The 21,083-nt window shown below is 38.7% G+C and overlaps 1 protein-coding gene across 1 annotated transcript in view; it reads left to right on the forward strand.

Moving 5' to 3' along the window:
• Alms1 (ALMS1 centrosome and basal body associated protein) overlaps positions 1–21,083 on the forward strand; it is a 202,822-nt gene that overhangs the window by 83,628 nt on the left and 98,111 nt on the right. Inside the window, exons 11-18 of the mRNA XM_076833468.2 lie at positions 961–1,220; positions 2,625–4,209; positions 4,492–5,058; positions 5,200–5,273; positions 5,811–6,423; positions 6,958–7,461; positions 7,594–9,177; positions 10,268–10,401. Of these exons, the coding sequence (XP_076689583.1) occupies positions 961–1,220; positions 2,625–4,209; positions 4,492–5,058; positions 5,200–5,273; positions 5,811–6,423; positions 6,958–7,461; positions 7,594–9,177; positions 10,268–10,401 (5,321 nt within the window). The remainder of the gene's footprint in view (positions 1–960; positions 1,221–2,624; positions 4,210–4,491; positions 5,059–5,199; positions 5,274–5,810; positions 6,424–6,957; positions 7,462–7,593; positions 9,178–10,267; positions 10,402–21,083) is intronic.

Here is a 21,083-nt window from a genome sequence, read left to right on the forward strand (position 1 = left end):
TTTCAGCTGCTTCTGGAACAGCTGGCCAGAAGATTAACATACCACCTGTAAGCTCTTTTCCCTACTCACAAAGAGACCAGCCTAGTGTTTTCTACCAACAAGCCTTGCCGGGTGGTCAGATACCTACAGAGGCCCTGAAACTTTCTACTGCTTCTGGACCAGCAGGCCAGAAGACTGGCATACCACCTGCACCCTCTGTTCCCTACTCACAAAGAGACCAGCCGGGTGTTTTATACCGAGAGGGCTTGCCAGGTGATCAGATACCTGCAGAGGCCCTGAAACTTCCAGCTGCTTCTAGACCAGCTGACCAGAAGACTGTCATAACACCTGAACCCTCTGTTCCCTACTCACAAAGAGACCAGCCTGGTGTTTTATACCGACAGGCCTTGCCGGGTGATCAGATATCTGCAGAGGCCCTGAAACTTTCAGCTGCTCCTGGACCAGCTGACCAGAAGACTGGCATAACATCTGTGCCCTCTTTTCCTTACTCTCAAAGAGACCAGCCTGGTGTTTTATACCGACAGGCCTTGCTGGGTGATCAGATACCTGCAGAGGCTCTGAAACTTTCAGCTGCTCCTGGACCAGCTGACCAGAAGACTGGCATAATACCTGGACCCTCTGTTCCCTACTCACAAAGAGATCATCCTGGTGTTTTATACCAACAGGCCTTGCTGGGTGATCAGATACCTGCAGAGGCCCTGAAACTTTCAGCTGCTCCTGGACCAGCTGGCCAGAAGACTAGCATACCACCTGCATCCTCTGTTCCCTACTCACAAAGAGACCAACCTGGTGTTTTCTACCAACAAGCCTTGCTGGATGATCAGATACCTGCAGAGGACCTGAAAGTTTCAGCTGCTTCTGGACCAGCTGACCATAAAAAGACTGGCATACCACCTGCAACCTCTCTTCCCTACTCACAAAGAGACCAGCCTGGTGTTTTATACCGACAGGCCTTGCTAGGTGATCAGATACCTGTAGAGGCCCTGAAACTTTCAGCTGCTTCTGGACCAGCTGACGAGAAGACTGGCATAATATCAGTGCCCTCTATTCCCTACTCACAAAGAGACCAGCCTGGTGTTTTCTACCAACAAGGCTTGCTGGGTGATCACATACCTGCAGAGGCCCTGAAACATTCAGCTGCTTCTGGACCAGCTGACCAGAAGAAGACTGGCATACCACCTGCAGCCTCTGTTTCCTACTCACAAAGAGACCGGTCTGAGGTTTTATACCGACAGGCCTTACCAGGTGATCAGATACCTGCAGAGGCCGTAAAACTTTCAGCTGCTTCTGGACCAGCTGACCAGAAGACTGGCATACCACCTGTACCCTCTGTTCCCTACTCACAAAGAGACCAGCCTGGTGTTTTATACCGACAGGCCTTGCCGGGTGATCAGATACCTGCAGAGAACCTGAAAGTTTCAGCTGCTCCTGGACCAGCTGGACAGAAAACTGGCATACCACCTGCAACCTCTCTTCCCTTCTCACAAAGAGACCAACCTGGTGTTTTCTACCAACAAGCCTTGCTAGGTGATCAGATACCTGCAGAGGACCTGAAAGTTTCAACTGCTTCTGGACCAACTGACCAGAAAAAGACTGGCATAACATCGGCACCCTCTGTTCCCTACTCAAAAAGAGACCAGCCTGGTGTTTTCTACCAACAGACCTTGCCAGGTGATCAGATATCTGCAGAGGCCCTGAAACTTTCAGCTGCTCCTGGTCCAGCTGACCAGAAGACTGGCATACCACCTGCAACCTCTCTTCCCTACTCACAAAGAGACCATCCTGATGTTTTATACCATCAAGCCTTGGTGGGTGATCAGATACCTGCAGAGGACCTGAAAGTTTCAGCTGCTTCTGGACCAGCTGACCATAAAAAGACTGGCATACCACCTGTACCCTCTGTTCCCTACTCACAAAGAGACCAGCCTGGTGTTTTATACCGACAGGCCTTGCCGGGTGATCAGATACCTGCAGAGGCCCTGAAACATTCATCTGCTCCTGGACCAGCTGGACAGAAGACTGGCATACTACCTGCAACCTCTCCTTCCTATTCACCAAGAGACAAGCCTGATGTTTTCTACCAACAGACTATGTCAGGTGGTCAGAAACCTGCAGAGGCCCTGACAGTTTCAGCTGCTTCTGGTCCAGCTGACCAGAAGACTGGCATACAACCTGCAACCTCTGTTCCCTACTCTCAAAGAGACCAGCCTGGTGTTTTCTACCAGCAGGTCTTGCCAGGAGGTCAGATACTTGTAGAGGCCTTGAAAGTTTCAGCTACTTCTGGACCAGCTGACCAGAAGACTGGCATAACTGCAACCTCTGTTCCCTATTCACAAAGAGACCAGCCTGGTGTTTTCTACCGACAGGCCTTGCCAGGTGGTCAGATAGTTGCAGATGCTCTGAAAGTTTCAGCTGCTCCTGGACCAGCTGGCCAGAAGACTGGCATACCACCTGCAACCTCTCCTTCCTATTCACCAAGAGAAACGCCTAATATTTTCTACCAGCAGGCCTTGCCAGGTGGTCAAATACCGGCAGAGGTTCAGAAATTTTCAGCTATTCCTGGAACAGATGACCTGAAGACTGGGTTACCAAGTGTATTGTCACCCTCTGACTTACAAAGAGAGAAGCCTGGTGTTTTCTACCAACACGCCTTGCCAGGTGATCAGATAACTGCAGATGCCCTGAGAGTCTCAGCTACCCCTGGACCAGGTGATCAGAAGACTAGCATACCACTGGCACCCTCTGCTACCTACTCACAAAGAGATAAGCCTGGTGTTTTCTCCCAGCAAGCCTTGCCAAGTGGTCACATAGTTGCAGAGGCTCTGAAAGTTTCAGCTGCTCTTGGACCAGCTGGCCAGAAGACTGGCATACCACCTGCAACCTCTCCTTCCTATTCACCAAGAGATAAGCCTGATGTTTTCCACCAAAAGGCCTTGCCAGGTGGTCAGAATCCTACAGAGGCTCTGGAAGTTTCAGTTGCTCCTGGACTAGGTGACCAGAAGACTGACATATCACCTGCAACCTCTCCTTCCTATTCACCAAGAGATAAACCTGATGTTTTCTACCAGCAGACTTTGCCAGGAGGTCAGATACCTACAGAGACCCTGAAAGTTTCAACTGCTCCTGGACCAGCTGGCCAGAAGACTGGCATACCACCTGCATCCTCTGTTCCCTACTCACAAAGAGATGAGCCTGATGTTTACTACCGACAGGCCTTACCAGGGGGTCAGACACCTGCAGAGGCCCTGAAAATTTCATCTGTCCCTGGACCAGCTGGCCACAAGACTGGCATACCACCTGCAGCCTCTCTTTCCTATTCACCAAGAGACAAGCCTGATGTTTTCTGCCAACAGTCTGTGCCAGGTGGTCATATACCTGCAGAGGTCTTGAAAGTTTCAGGTACTTCTGTATCAGCTGACCAGAAGACTGGCATAACACCTGTAACCTCTGTTCCCTACTCACAAAGAGACAAGCCTAGTATTTTCTACCACCAGGCCTTGCCGGGTGGTCAGATACCTGCAGAGGCTCCGAAAGTTTCAGCTGCTCCTGGACCAGCTGGCCAGAAGACTGGAATACCACCTGTTACCTCTGATCCATGCTCACAAAGAGACCAGCCTGGTGTTTTCTACCAACATGCCTTGCCAGGTGGACAGACACCTTCAGAGATTCAGAAATTTTCAGCTATTCCTGGAAAAGATGAGCAGAAGACTGGGTTACCAGCTATAACGTTACCCTCTGACTTACAAAGAGAGAAGCCTGGTATTTTCTACCAGCAGGCCTTGCCAGGTGGTCAGATACCTGCAGAGGCTTTGAAAGTTTCAGCTACTTCTGGACCAGCTGGCCAGAAGACTGGCAAACCACCTGTAACCTCTCCTTCCTACTCACCAAGAGATGAGCCTGGTGTTTTCTACCAAAAGGCCTTACCCGGTGGTCAGATACCTGCAGAGACTCCAAAACTTTCAGCTGCTCCTGGACCAGCTGGCCAGAAGACTGGCATACCACCTGTTACCTCTGTTCCCTATTCACAAAGAGACCAGCCTGGTGTTTTCTACCAACATGCCTTGCCAGGTGGGCAGACACCTGCAGAGATTCAGAAATTTTCAGTTATTCCTGGAAAAGATGAGCAGAAGACTGGGTTACCAGCTGTAACGTTACCCTCTGACTTACAAAGAGAGAAGCCTGGTATTTTCTACCAGCAGGCCTTGCCAGGTGGTCAGATACCTGCAGAGGCTTTGAAAGTTTCACCTGCTCCTAGACAAGCTGGCCAGAAGACTGGCATACCACCTGCAGCCTCTCCTTCCTACTCACCAGGAGATGAGCCTGATGTTTCCTACCAAAAGGCCTTGCCAGGTGTTCAGATACCTGCAGAGGCCCTGAAACTTTCAGCTGCTCCTGGACCAACTGAGCAGAAGATTGGCATAACACCTGCAACCTCTGTTCCCTACTCACAAAAAGACCAGCCTGGTGTTTTCTCCAAGCAGGCCTTGCCAGGTGGTCAGATAGCTGCAGAGGCTCTGAAAGTTTCAGCTGCTCCTGGACCAGCTGGCCAGAAGACTCGCATACCACCTGTTACTTCTCCTTCCTACTCACCAAGAGATGAGCCTGATGTTTTCTACCAAAAGGCCTTGCCGGGTGGTCATATACCTATAGAGGCTCTGAAAGTTTCAGCTGCTCCTGGACCAGCTGACCAGAAGACTGGAATATCACCTGCAACCTCTGCTACCTACTCAAAAAGAGACCAGCCTGGTGTGTTCTCCCAGCAGGCCTTGCCAGGTGGTCACATAGCTGCAGAGGCTCTGAAAGTTTCAGCTACTTCTGGACCAACTGGCCAGAAGACTGGCATACCACCTGCAACCTCTCCTTCCTATTCACCAAGAGATAAGCCTGATGTTTTCCACCAAAAGACCTTGCTAGGTGGTCAGATACCTGCAGAGGCTTTGAAAGTTTCATCTGCTCCTGGACCAGCTGGCCAGAAGACTGGCATACCACCTGCAACCTCTGTTCCTTATTCACAAAGTGACCGGCCTAGTGTTTTCTACCAACATGGTTTGCCAGGTGGTCAGGTACCTATAGAGACTCAGAAAGTTTCAGCTGTTCCTGGAGCAGCTGGCCAGAAGAGTGGCATAACACCTGCAACCTCTCCTTCCTACTCACCAAGGGACCAGCCTGATGTTTTCTACCAACAGGCCTTGCCAAGAGGTCAGATACCTATAGAGAGTCTTAAAGCTTCAGCTGTTCTGGGACCAGCTGGCCAGAAGACCGGCATACCACCTGTATCCTCTGTTCCCTACTCACCAAAAGATAAGCCTGGTGTTGTCTACCAACAATCCTTGCCAGGTGGTCAAGAGGCTCTGAGAGTTTCATCTGTTCCTGGACCAGATAACCAGAAGACCAGGATACCAACTCTAACCTCTACTTCCTATTCACCAAGAAATAAGCCTGGTGTTTTCTACCAACAGGTTTTGCCAGGTAGTCATATACCTGCAGAAACTCTGAATGTTTCTCTTGCTCCTGGAGCAGATGACCAGAAGATTAGTATACCTACTATAACTTCTCCTTCCTACTCGTATAGAGGGGAACCTGGTATTATTCTCTACCAACAAGAGTTGCCAGAGAGTCATTTAGCTGAAGAGTTTCTTTCATCTGCTCTTGGACCAGCTGACAAGAAGACTGGGATAACCACAGTGTCCTCTGCTTCCTACCCACATGGAGATAAATCTTATGCTTTCTATCGTCAGGCCTTGCCAGAAAGTCATGTAACTGATCAAGCTCTGAAAGTGTCAACTTTTCCTAGGTCTGCTGACCAAAAGTTTGAAACAGCAGCAGTCCGCTCTACTTCCTACTCACACGGAGTGAAGCCTGGTACTTTTTACCGGCAAGAGTTACCAGATGGTCATGTAACTGAAGAGACTGTGAAAGTTTCAGCTATTCCAGGACTAGCTGATCAGAAGACTATGACAACAAAAGTATACTCTAGTTCTTACTTTCAGAGAGAGAAGCCTGGTGTTATTTACCAGCAGGCCTTGTCAGATAGTTATCCAACTAAAGAGCCTCTGAAAATTTCAGCTATTCCTGGATCAACTGACCAGATGACTGGGATACCAATACTAACCTCTACTTCCTACTCACAGAGAGAGACATCCAATATTTTCTATCGGCAGATGTTATCAAATAATCAACTAAATGAAGAGGCTCAGAAAGTTTCATTTGTTCCTGGACTAGATGATCATAAGACTGGGATACCAATAGGACCATCTACTTTCTACTTGCATAGAGAAAAACCTATTATTTTCTACCAACAGACCCTGCCAGATAGTCATCTACCTGAAGAGGCGCTCAAAGTTTCAACTACTCCTGGAACAGATCAGAAGACTGGCATACCAACCGTAATCCCTCCTTCCTATTCACAAAGAGATAAACTTGGCATTTTCTACCAACAGTCCTTGCCAAGTAGTCATATACCTGAAGAATCTCTGACTGCTCCTGGACCAGCTGACCAGAATATGGTGACACCAACATTATCTTCAAGTTCCTATTCACTTGAAGAGAAGCCTGTTATTTTCTACCAAAGGGCCTTGACAGATAGTTATCTACCTAAAGAGGCTTTGAAAGTTTTATCCTCTCCTGAACCAGCTGACTTGCAGGCTGGGAATCTGACTGTATCCTCCACTTCCTACTCGTTTGGAGAGGAGCCCATTGTTCTCTACCACCAAGTCCTGCCGGATAGTCAGCGAAGTGAAGAAAGTCTGAAACTTTCAGTTATTTCTGAACCAGTAGATACCACAATACCTATTGAAATCTCTCCTTCCTACTCACCTATAGATCAGACTGTTATTTCCTACCAACAAGAGTTAGCACGTCGTACTGAAGATGATTTGAACATTTTAGGTGTTCCTGGACTTTCTGATCAGAATACTAGGATACACATCGTGCCCTTTACCCGCTATTTACATGGAGAAAAGCCCATTATTTCTTACCAGCAGGAGTTGACAGATATTCCTGAAGATACTTTGGAAGTTTTAGGGGATCCTGAACCCGCTGACTATAAGACTGGAATACACACAATAACCTCTTCTCCCTATTCACAGGGAGAACAGTCCATCATTTCTTTACAGCAGGAATTGCCAGATCTTACTCAGGTCACTTTGAAAACAGTAAAGGTTCCTGGACTTGCTGACCAGAAGACTGGAATACAAACAGTATCCTCTAGTTCCTACTCCAGTAGTTTTCATAAGCAGGAGTTGCCAAATATTTCCAAAGAAGCTTTAGACGTTCTTGTTCTTCCTGAACCAGATGACCAGAAGACTGGAATATCAACAATGCCTTCAAGTTACTACTCACATAGAGAGAAGCCCAGTGTCTTCTCTCCACAGGAGTTGCCAGAGAGCCATCTCACTGAAGAGGCTTCGAAAGTTTCATCTGTTTCTGTTCCAGTAGAGCAGAGGGCTGGAACACCCTCTAGTTCCTACTTCCATAGAGAGAAGCCTAGTGATTTTTCTCAACAGTCCTTTCCTGATAGTGATCTAACTGAAGAATCTCTGAAGGCTTCAACTGTTTCTGGACTAGGTGACCAGAAGAATAGGATACCTGCAGTACCATCGAGTTCCTACTCACATCAAGAGAAACTCAAGGTTTCAACTGTGAATCTACCGGACAACCAGAAGACAGAGTTACCAACAGTTACCCATAGTTTCCATTTAAAGAGAGAGAAGCCCAGGATTTCAACTGTGATTGGACCAGATGACCATGAGACTCCATTACTGACAGTTTTTCGTAGTTCCTATTCTGAAAGAGTAAAACCTCATGTTTTTTTCCAACAGCAGTTGCCAGACAGAGATCAAAGTGAAGATATTCTAAAGATTTCAACTGTCCCCGAGCCAACTGATGTAAATACTGGGGCACCAATAACTCTCTGTGGTTCTTATTTACAGAAAGAAAAATCTAATAATTTGTATCTACGGGAATTGCCAGACAGATATCAAACTGAAGATGCACTAAAGGTTTCGACTGTTTCTGAACCAGCTGACCAGAAAACAGAGTTACCAACAGCTCCTCCTAGTTCCTTTTCATACAGAGGAAAATTGAATATTTTCTATCAAAAGGATTTGCCGTGTAGACATCTAACTGAAGATGATCCGAAGGTCTCGAGTGGTCTTGGGCAATCTGATCAAATTACTGGGTTATCAATAATTTCCCCTGGTACTTATTCACCTGATGAAAAGGACAAACTTGTTTCAGAACATGTCCAAAGACTAATAGATAATTTGGATTCTTCTGATTCAAGTGCTTTCTCAAAACATATGCCATTAAATTCTCAAGCTGATGATGGACTTGTAATAATTAAGCCTGAATCTATAGGTTTTGAAGATAATGGTTCAGAGGAAATCCAGGATACATATAATAGTTCCAAAACTCTTAAAGAAATTCGGACACTTTTAATGGAGGCAGAAAATATAGCACTGAAACGATGCAATTTTCCTGCTCCCCTTGTCCCTTTCAGAGATGTTAGTGATATTTCATTTATACGGTCTAAGAAGGTGGTTTGCTTCAAAGAACCCCCCACAACTGATGTATCTGATGGTGATTTCCTTCATAGACAACCATATATAGAGGAGGAAAGCCCAAGAAATAGAAGCATACAGAAAGATATTGGCACACAGACGAATTTGAAATGCCAGAGAGGCATTGAAAATTGGGAGTTTATTAGATCAACTACAATTAGAAGTCCTCTACAGGAAGCAGAAAGCAAAGCCAGAATGGCATTAGGTGAAACTCTTAGGCAATATGAAGCAGCCAAATCTGCAATGAGGTCTGAACCTGAACGCTATAGTAGAACCATTGGGAACAAAATTATTATCCCTATGATGACTATCATAAAAAGTGATTCAAGTAGTGATGTAAGTGATGGACATGGTTCCTGCTCATGGGAGAGTAATTTACCAGAGTCTTTGGAATCAGTTTCTGATGTTCTTCTCAACTTTTTTCCATACACTTCACCGAATCCAAGCATAACAGATAGCAGAGAGGAACAGGGTATGTCAGAGAGTGACGATGGTGGTAGTGTAGATTCACTGGCTGCACGTGTGAAAAATCTTCTGCATTGTGAATCCTCATTAAATCATGCTAAACAAATACTTAGAAATGCAGAGGAAGAGGAGTGTCGGGTTCGAGCACGAGGTAAGAACTGTCATTTGTCATATAGGCATGTTTAGGCTTATAAACATTGATAAGTTGAGAAATATAAAAATTGATTAACCTTACATATTTGGAGTTCTTAATTTCTTTTTCCTATAGAATTGTTAGAATGTTTATATTTTCTACAAGCAACCTAGAAAGATTCATCTAACCAATTATGTAGCTAAGTTATAGCATTAACGGTGCTAGTCTAGGTTATGGTTTTAGGAGAAGTAGACTTTGATATCAGAGAGTTAAGAAGGAAGTTTGGGTTTCAAAGCTCCTAAAGCTTTTATTTTTCCCTGATTCTCCCATTATAATAAACTTATCTTGGGCGCAGGCAAAAAAAAAAAAAAAAAAAAAACTCTCTAGATTTCTGTGCTCTAAATTGTTTTGTGTTCCAAAACTACATACATTTTTTCTTCCTATTTCTAATAAAATTCTTGGAACTGATCTCAGACATTAGAAGAAAAAGTATCAAGGTATTTCATACTAAAACTTGGGTTAGAGGTTTGAAAGAGAATTATTTACTAATCCCATTAATATATAAGAGTAGAATTCTATTAAAAGAGGAAATAAAAATCTTTAAGACATATGGGAATAATATTTTGGGGGGGGGGTGCGTTATATGCAGTTCAGACCTACCTATGAATCTTCCTTTGAGGTTAATTTTCTATACTGTTCTTATACATTTTGATTCTCAAAAAATCTTTCTAGTTTTATTTACCATTTTAAAATACTAGTTCTCATACGAGTGTCTGTAACTGTAGTAGGTGCAAAAAGGGGAGGAAAAGGGGACTTCTTTGCTTTGAAGGAAGATTATGATAAAAATGATTGAATACCGTATTTGAAGTGGACTCTTTGTAGAAATATTTGTAGAGTATGGTTTTTTAGAAATGAAGCTTTTCAAGGAAATTATTTCTTTCAAGAACATTAGGGTATATAATTTGAGAGCATATGCTGAGCATTGTGATAGGCATTAATTAAGTTGTGTATACAGCATAGCTTGCTAATTTTCTAAGCTATTATAATCACTGAAAATTATCACTTTTGGATTGTATTATCTCAAGTGGTTTTTATGCTTTCTTCCCAGCCTGGAATCTGAAGTTTAACTTAGCACGTGAGTGTGGATATTCAATTTCAGAATTAAATGAAGATGACAGGAGGAAAGTAGAAGAAATCAAGGCAGAATTGTTTGGTCATGGAAGAACAACTCATGTATCTGAGGTATAAGAGAAACCTAGTAATGAAAACAGAAAATTAAAAAAAAATGATGATAGAAATTGATCTCTTACTTGGGCATTGATGACTCCAGCTGAGTCATTGCTAATCTTGAGCTGAAGTGTTAGGAGTCTTAATTTTTCAAAAGTTAAGATTTAAAGATTTGATTAATTTGATTTTTAGAATTCCAAATAAGTTTTGATTAATTCCAAATTCATCTATTCAGAAAAAGTTATCTTCTTAGAATAAGAATTGATTTGCTTGTATCAGTATATTTTTAGAACAGAAGACTAAATATCAACCTTATTTTTTCTTAAGGTAGATGTCTTGAAATATAGAGGAAATCTAGCTAGTTTCACATGTATATTCTCTGATTAAGAACACAGAGTTATGACACTATCAGGAATATAGCTCAGTTGGTAGAGTGCTTGCCTCGTATGCATAAGGCCCTAGGTTCAATCCCCAGCACCACCTAAAGAAAGAAAGAAAGAAAAAAAGAAAGAACACAGAGTTATGATAGCTTACATAAAAATGACTTTCTTTTTAATAGAAAAAATATTTTCCTTGTAGTATGAACCTTTTCATGCATAGGAACACTTACGTAAAGTGTGGAGAGAAGTATAAATAATTTCTGTATATCTATCTACTAGATTCACCTTGAGAAATAGAACATTACCAAATATCATTGAAGTTTTTTGTGTCCCTTTCACCATTATATCTTTTTTTTTTTATTGGTTGTTCGAAACATTACAAAGCTCTTGACATATCATATACCATTATATCTTTTTTTTTTAAAAAAAAGATGGATACAACACCTATTTATTTATTTATTTATTTTTAAATGTGGTGCTGGGGATTGAACCAGTGCCTCATGTATGCTAGGTAAGTGCTCTGCCACCAAGCCACAAACCCAGGCCAACAATCATATCTTTTTTACTTCTTATCTTGACATGTATTGACCTCCCTGCTCTTCAGTATGGTTTTGAATTTTATATAGATGGAATTTGCATGATAGATCTTTGAAAACTGAGTTGTTTTGGATTGTATTATCTCAAGTGGTTTTTTCAGATTCTTCTAGGCAATGTACATAGTTTTAATTCATTCCTTATTACTGTACAGTATTCCAGTATATGAACGTATTCCAGTTTACCCATTCTTCTGTGAATAAGGTATTTTGTCTGCTATTATTGATAATAATGGGTATATTAGCACCTATCTTATCTTATAGGGTGTTGGTATGATTTATATAAGACAATGCTCAAAATATTTAGTAGAATATGTGACATCTAGTGAGTGATTAATAAATGTCAACTATTAGTCCAATAAGAATTGATAGTACATTGTATCCATGGACTTCATCAGCTGAATCATACAGAGTTTCTTAGAAAATACTCTTAAGGGTGAGAAATGAATTACAGTAGAAGGGGTAGAGAGAGAAGATGGGAGGGGAGGGGAGGGGGGATAGTAGAGGATAGGAAAGGCAGCAGAATACAACAGTTACTAGTATGGTATTATGTAAAAATGTGGATGTGTAACCCATGTGATTCTGCAATCTCTACTTGGGGTAAAAAAGGGAGTTCATAACTCACTTGAAGCTAATGTATGCTAATGTATGAAATATGATATGTCAAGAGCTTTGTAGGGTTTTGAACAACCAATAAAAAAAAAAAGGTTAACCAGATAATAAGTTTTAAATATAATATGAATGTGTACATATATTTGCATACATACATTAACATGGCATGGGTTATATGCATATAACAACACAAAATGGTATTTTCTCTATGATGCTTAGTTGTGGATATCTGTGGATAATATAAGATTTTTTTATTTTAATATATTTGCTTTTTCTTCTGGATGTGTGAATTTTCATGACATGAATAAAAAACTCATTTTCCATTAGATGAACAGGAAAATATAAAAAAAAAAAAAGAAAATACACTTAAGTAATATAGCTTAATTATTTGTTTTGTCTTATTTTTGGAAAAGTTTTTTAAAAGTATAAATTAGATTGAATTTTAGGTTTTGCATATGTGCCTGTGAAAAATAAAACAAATAATAAATGGATAGTTAAGTGTTTTTCCTAGCACTGCTTATTTAAAAGTTCATATTTTCTCCAGTAACCTTCATTTCCCTATTTATAAAATGTTCACATATTGTTATTTTCAGACCTCTCAACAATCAAAAAGACTTCCTTTGGGTAGACTAGTTTGTAGTTTTATTAAAGTGTCCTGAGTTAGATTATGTACAGAATTTTACATGTGATCTAACCAACATGAAATACATTTTATTATTTTCTTTCTACTGATGATTCTCAGAATTTTAATGGTCACATCGTACACTGGCACTTTTGTTGTTATTGTTGTTCTATATCCCCAGCCCTTTTTATTTTTTGAGATAGGGTCTTGTTAAGTTGCTCAGGCCTCACTAAATTGCTGAGGCTGCCCTTGAACATGCAATCCTCCTGTCCCAGCCTCCTAAGAGACTGAGATTACAGTCATGTGTCACCATGCCTGGCTTGGCATTTTTTCAAAAACATGAAGTACCACCAAAATTTCTATCCCCATTTCTTTTGTCTATATACTGCTTTTTTTTTTTTAACTCTGCTGTATTTCTTCTTACTGATTTCATAACAATATTTAAGCACATTAGAATGATTTTGTATATAAATTTGGTCATTTGTTCTATTATAAATATATCATTTATCTTTGTGGCATTTGTTTATTTGGTATCTATTATTATCCAAGTTATTGATAAAAATGTTTTCTAAGACAGGTTTTGGAGAAAAAGTCTAAAATTTTTTCAGTAAGCTTATTCTAATACTTATGATGAGTACTTTCACCATATTATCAGTCAACTGGCAATTCACCTTATATTTGACTTTATCTGTTAACATAATGATTTTGAAATATAGTTTCTCTAGTATGTCTTGTCCTTAGTATGTCTTGTCCTTAGTTCTCTAAGACTGCATATATTTTTGGAGACTTTTTTCTTAACCAATATATTATCATTTTCCTTTAAATTTTATCTGAAAGTTTAATTGTATATAATATCTATTGTGTGAGTTTAACAATTTAATCATTACTCGCTATTGGACATTCATTGATTACACAAATACCTACTAAATATCTGCTGTGTGCCATCACTTGTCTTTATGTTCAGGACACTATCAGTGAACAAATAAATAAAAAATTTCTTTGTCATGGGACTTATATTCCAGTGACAGGTATGGAAATCAAACAAATAAATAAAATACATAATACTTCCAGTTGGTGGTGTTAGAAAGACAAATAAAACAGAATAGTCAAGGAAGGACCTCAAAAGGAGGTATTGAATCAAATATATGAAGAAAGTAAGAAAGCCATTTGGATATGAGTGGGGAGAGCATTCCAGATAAAATAGCTTATACAGAGTCACTTGAGTCTAAAGTGAGTTTGATATGTAAAAGAATACCAAGGAGGCCAATGTAATCGTAAAGAGAATGTGAAAACAGACTGTGAAGAGCAGTGATTCTTGTGTTCGTCAGAGAAAATTGTGCGGATGAGGTTATCGGTTTTTGTTTTTATTTTTTGTTATTGAGATGGGGTCTTGCTCTGTTGCCTGTCTGTCATTGAATTCCTGAGCTCAAGTGATCCTCCTGCCTAAGCTTCCTGAGTAGATGGGAATACTGGTACACATCACTGGCTTCCCATACAATTTTGGAATTCCCGTCTAGATATTAGTGTTGATAAAACACCTGTTATAAATTATTTTAGTGTTTCATTTAATTTTCATGTTTCTTTAGGTTCCTTATTTAGAACAGTTTCTGTTTTTCCTTCTTTCATGACATTTTTAAAAATATAGCTTTTAGATGTTAATGAAACTTTCTTTTTTATTTATATGCAGAGCTGAGAATCGAACCCAGTGCCTCACACATGCTAGGCAAGTGCTCTACCACTGAGCCACAGCCCCAGCCCTCATGACATTTTTTTAAAAAATATATATTTTTTTAGTTATAGGAAGACACAATATTTTTATGTGGTTCTGAGGATCAAACCCAGTGCCTCACATAGCTAGGCAAGCTTTCTACCACTGAGACACGACTCCAGCCCTCATGACATGTTTTTTTTTTTTTTAGTTGTTGATGGACCTATGTTTTATTTATTTATGTATATGTGGTGCTGAGAATTGAACCCAGTGCCTCACACATCTGAGGCAAGTGCTGTACCACTGAGCTATAACCTCAGCCCATTCATGACATTTTTGAAGAATGCAGCCTAGTTACTTTGTGTATGTTTCTCAAATAGAGCTTGTCTGTTATTATATTATGAGTAGATTTGGTTTTGGTGTAGGAAAGCTACAGAAGTGACATGCTTTTCATGATGTATCATACTAGGAGGCACATTATGTGAATTTATCCCAGTACTGATAATGTTAGCTTATATTACTTAGGATGGTATCTAGAACTTTTTTTATTCTTTTTAAAGTTAATAATAAGTGTGATTTACATATTAATAGTAATTAACAAGGATCAGGGAGAGATATTTCAAGGTGATGCAAATATCTTATTCTTCGTACACTTTTATTTTAGCACCTATTTGATGATACTTATTACAGTATTAGCTATTTATTTATTATTAGCTATAATTTTGTAATTAAAAAAATTTCCTTCTTTCCTTGAACATTCATTAATTGGGATTCTGTGGTAAGTTAGGGGTTTCCCTTCTACCCCATTTATGTCTTACTTATATCAGTGTGAACTGTTGGATTTTTCTTTTACTCAGAGCATCATAATCATTTTTTTTTTTTTTTGTACTGGGGATTAAATGCAGGGGTGCTTAACCCTAGAACCTCATCCCCAGTCCTTTTTATTCTTTATTTTGAGAAAGAATCGTGCTAATTTGCTTAGGGGTTTGCCAGCCTTGAAGTTGTTATTCTTCTGCCTCAGCCTTCTGAGTCTTTGGGATTATAGGCATGTGTCACCATGCCTGGCTATTATTATGTATTTTTAAAAAATATTTATTTTTTAGTTGTAGTTAGATACAATACCTTTATTTTACTTATTTATATGTGGTGCTGAAAATCAAACCCAGGGCCTCGCACATGTTAGGCGAGTGCTCTACCGCTGAGCTACAACCTAAGCCTCCCCATTATTATGTATTTTGATATTCAAATTATTTTACACTTATCAGTGAGAACTTTGCTAAGCTGTTTTTATCTTGCAGAACTGAAAGTACATACCCATTAGACAACTTGCTATTTTTCTTTTCTCTGACCATTGGCAACCATCATTCTAGTTTTTATCTCTATGAATTTTATTACTCTAGTTACCTCAGATAGGTAGGATCTTACTGTATTTGTCTTTGTGTGACCAGCTTATTTCAGAATCATGTTCTCAAAATTCATACATGTTGTAGCCTGTGTCAGTTTCCTTCCTTTAAAAGACTTTATAATATTGCATTATAAAGATTTTACATTTTCTTTCATCATTGTGTTGATGGACATTTGAATTGGTTCTTTCTTTTTCACTGTTGTGAATACTACTGCTATGAGCATGGTTGGGTAAATATCTCTTTGAGATCCTGCTTTCATGATTCTTTTGAGCATAGAATCAGAAGGAGAATTGCTGGATCATATGGTTATTTCTATTTTTTAAGTTTTTTTTTTTTCCATGGAGGCTACATACACCGTTTTACATCCCACTAACAATGTATTAAGGTTCTAATTTCTCCACATCCTTGTCAACAGATGTTATTTTCTTATTGTTTATTTGGTTTCTATAATGGCCATACTAATAAGTCTGATATGGTTCTGCATTGTGGTATTGATTTGCATTTCCCTTATAATTAGTGATACTGAGCCTCTTTTTGTTAGCTTATATCTTCTTTGGAGAAAGTCTGTTGTTTGTCCATTTTTTAATTGAACTATTTGATTTTTGGTTTTAAGTTATAGGGATCTTTATATATTCTGAATATTAAACTCTTATTAGATAATTTGCAAGTACAGTATTTTCTCCCATTCCATAGGTTGCCTTTTTTCTGTGTTATTGGATACATAGAAGTTTTACATTTTTATTTATCCCATTTTTTCCATTTTCACTTTTGTTACCTACCCCCTTTGAGGTAATTTTCATGTATGGCATGCACATTCATTCTTTTCATGTGAGTGTTCAGTTACTCTTTATTGAATAGGTGAGTCTTTCCTGATTTTCTTGACCTCTTTCTCAAAGATCAGTTCACCATAAATGTTAGTGTATATATCTGGACTGTCAGTTTTGCTCCATTGATCTGTATGTCTGTCTTTGTACCAGTACCACTCTGTCTTGATGACTGTGTTTTGTAACAAATTTTAGAATTGTCAAGTATGAGTATTTCAATTTTATTAACCATTGTCAAGATTATTTTGGTTATTCTAGGTTCCTTGAATTTCAGTTTTCATATAAATTTTGGGATCTGCTTGTCAGTTAAAAAACAAACAAATCTTGTGTGATTTTTTTTTTCTTATACTGGAGTTACATTGGATCAGTATGATAATGTGGGATAGTATTATAATATGGGAAATATTACAGTAAGTCTTTCAATTCATAAACATGGGGCAGTTTTCCATTTATTTTGATTTTTATTCATTTCATTCATCAATGTTTTATAGTATACAAGGCATCCTCATTTTGTTAAATATATTCTCAAATATTTCATTCTTTTTTATGCTATTATAAAGGAATTACTTTCTTAATTTTGTTTTTGGATTGTTAATTGCTAGCTTATTGAAATATAATTGATATTTGTATATTGAGCTGATATCCTGTATAGATTGCTAAAGTTGTTAATTAGTACTAGTTGGTTTTTGTGTGTGTGTGTGTGTGTGTGTGTGTGTGATTTCCTTGGAATTTTTAGCAAGAAGTTAATATAATATGCAAATAGAGCTTTACTTCTTCCATTACATTCTTAATTTCTTTAATTTTTTTTTTTTTTTTTACCTGATTACTCTGCTTAGAATGTACACTGTGGTAATGAGTACGAGATGTTAGAATGGACATACTTATATTCTTGATCCTAGGGGAATAGCTTCCAGTCTTTACCATTTAATATTATGTTAGCTTTGTGTCTTTCATAGATGCCCTTTGTCTGGTTATGAAGTACCTTTCATTCCTAGTTTGGAAGGTAAATTTATGAGGATAAATTTTGTCATAAATTAGTATTGGATTTTGTTAAGCTAAACAGCAGCTTTAAATTAAAAAAATAAAAACCAGTTTATGGAGATATAATTCCCATACCACATAGTTCTTCCACTTGAAATGTATCCAGTGATTTTTACCATGTTCAAATTTTTGCGCAGGCTTTACCACAATCAATTTTAGAACATTTTTGTTATCCAAAAAAAGAGAAACTTCATAACCATTAGTAATCATTCTCCATTTCTTTCCTTCCCACTCCCTGGCCCAGAATGACTTAACTACTTTCTGTCTCAGTCTCTATATATTTGCCTGATCTTTTCTTTCTTTCTTTTAAAAAAATTATTATTTCTCCTTTGTAATTATAATTATATATTCTTTTGACCAATATCTCCCTATCCCTTGTTCCCCTAGTCACCCAAGCCCCTGATAGCTACCATTCTGCTCTCTCCTATGAGATCAGCTTTTTAAAATTCCATATATGAGTAGGCATAATTAATACTTAGTCCAATTTCTGTTAGTATAAATAAAATACCTGAAGTGTTAGGTATTTCATTTTAAAAATGTTTATTTAGCTCACAGTTTTGGAGGCTGAAAGTCTAGACAGCATGGTGCCAGCCCTGGCAAAGATCTCCCTGGCTGCATCATCTCTTGGTAGATGGCATCACAATGGTTGGAGCATGTGCAAGAACCATTACATGGAGAGACAGGAAGCCAGAGCACAAGGAGGGACTCTTTTATAACAACTTGCTCTTGAGAAAACTAACTCAGCATCCCACAAGAACTACCTTAATCTCTTCTAAGAGCTGTGCTCCCAGTGACCCTGTAATCGGGAGGGAAATGTTTACTGCTCATCATGCTCCACAAAAATTCTGGAGACAGGTTGGCGAGGAAAATAGGCTTTAAGGAAGTCAGAGGAGAATTTTCTGTTTCAAATCTCCATCTTTGGGAACTCAGGGGTTCTGAAAGCTTTTATAAGAGAAAAGAAAGCACAGTGGGACAAAAGGCAGGTAATCTACATATTTAGATTTAGCTAGCCAGAGAATTTGTCAGTATTAATTTTCCTGTTGTCCTCAGCATGAAGAAGCTTTTTATTCTCAGTATGAGAAAGTTTAGGATTTTTTATGTTTTAACCAAACTAACTCCCACTAGGTCCCATCTCTTAAAGGTCCCACTACTTTGCACATTATCACACAGGGGATGAACCTTTCAACACACGAACTAGGGACCCACTTCAACCATATGTAAACCATAGCAGTGAGATCATGTGGTATTTATCTTTCTGTGCCTGGCTTATTATAATTTTCTCCAGGTTCATCTGTGTTGTTTCAGGAGATATGATTTTGTTCTTTTTGTGATAGAATGATATTCCATTTTGTATATTACCACATTTTCTTTATCCATTCATCTATTGATGGACACTGAGTTTGGTTTCATATCTTTGATATTAATAGTTGCTTTTTAAGAGTCTGTTAAATATCTAGTAATCAGTTGCTGGTTTTCCCATCCAGAAACAATTATGTGGATATAGTAACATACATACATACACACATGTTATATATAGTTCTATATATAATTTAAAAATGGTAAATTTATTATGAAATGTGTTTATTATGAAAGCTTAAGAGATGTCTTGGGGGGAGATAGATAGGCCATTGAGTATAAATCTATCTCAGGTTGATGTATTTGTTTTCCAGTGATATGTCAAGATAATAAGCTGCAGATTAAAAATGGTATTTTTAAAAGTGTTTGATCAGTAGTATTTAACAGATTTGTTTTTGTTTTAAATCAACAGCTTTTTTTTTTTTTCCAGTACTAAGGAGTGCTTTACTGCTGAACTTTTCCCAGTCTTTTTCTTGAGACAGAGTATCACTAAATTTCTGATGCTGCCTCAATTTGCAATATTCTTGCTTCACCCTCTGAGTTATTTGGTTTATACATGTGCACCACACAGCTTCAATGTTTTGTTTTAAATAATTGTAGATTCACATGCAGTTTTAAAGAAATGATCTGGGATATGACATATTGCATACCTAGTCATATATCACAGTCACGATATTGAGGCTAAAATAATCAAGATAGTGAACATTTACCTTGCCACGAGGTTGCCTCTACTTGCTTTACAATAGCTGCATCTGTTTCTCTCACCATCCACCCTTTCTTTAACCACTGGCAACCTCTGATCTGTTTCCCATTCTATAATTTTATAATTTCAATAGTGTCATATAAATGAAATCATACACCATACAATTTTTTTTTGTATGTTGGCTTCCTTCATACCGAATAATTCTCTGAATTATTCAGAATCCAAAATAATTTTCTGGACATTCATCTAGGTTGTTCTGTTTATCAGAAGTTTCTCCTTTTTATTGTTGTGTAATATTTTGTGATAAGTATATACCAGAGCTTAAATTTTCACTTACTGAAGAACATCTTGGTGGTTTTCCCATTTATTTTTTATTTTTTTGGCTTTACAAATAAAACTGCTATAAAATTCATGTGCATGTTTTTGTGTGAACGTATCTTTGTTTCTGTGGAATACATGTCCATGAGTGCAAACAGCTGCCCCATTTTTCAGGGTGGCTATGCCATTTTTACATTCCCAACAGAAGAATATGAATGATTTGCTTATTCCACATTCTCAACAGGATTGATGTTGTCACTATTTTTAATTTTAGCTATCTTGATCGGCTTGTAATGATGCTTCATAGGGGTTTTAATTTGTATTTTCTTATTGGTTTCTAGTGTTGAACATTTTTTCATATCCTCATTTCTTTGTATCTTATTTAGTGAAATGTCTCTATGTGTTTTGCCTGTTTTCTAATTAGAACCCCCCCTCTTTTTTTTTTTTTTTTTGTTCTTATCTGTTGAGTTTTGTTTGTGGTGCTGAGGATTGAACCCAGAGCTTTGCATATGCTAGACAATCACTCTACCCTGAACTAGTCTCAGCCTTCCTATTGAGTTTTGAGTTCTTTTTGAATGTTAAATACCAGTCCTGTATTGGATATGAGGTTTGCAAATATTTTCTTCTAGCCTGTAGTTGGGAAAGAGGAGGGGCACGTGATAGTGCTGAATAGGAATCAAAGTCCAGGCTCCCCACATGGATTTCACTGATACCACGGGGGAGGAATAGCTCATTATCAGTCAGTAGGGATGGAATAAGTCCTGTTTTCTGCTTGGTCTTTTCTCATAACACCCTGGCCTGGGTATTGGGATGCCTCATTTTAATTTTGCAAGAGTGGAAGTCTTGGTTTCTTACTTGGATTTTGCTAGAGTTAATGTAGGTTGGGCTGGAGTTTTTTTTTTTGTTTTTTTTCCTGTGGTGATAGGAGTACAGCAATTATTTTCTAAAGGTTTTCTGTCTTGCTGTACCATATCTTTCCTGGATTTTTAGCTGTGAGAGCAGATTTTTGTAGGGCTTTTGTCTGTATCTATTGTTCCTTGGTTGCCCCAAATCTGTATATATGAGACAAAAAGGAAACTCAGGGATCTCACCACCGAATCATCCTCAAGTCCCAGGATCCCTAGCTTGTCTGCC

This window comes from Callospermophilus lateralis, chromosome 14, assembly GCF_048772815.1.
Source record: "Callospermophilus lateralis isolate mCalLat2 chromosome 14, mCalLat2.hap1, whole genome shotgun sequence".
Classification (NCBI taxonomy): Eukaryota; Metazoa; Chordata; class Mammalia; order Rodentia; family Sciuridae; genus Callospermophilus; species Callospermophilus lateralis.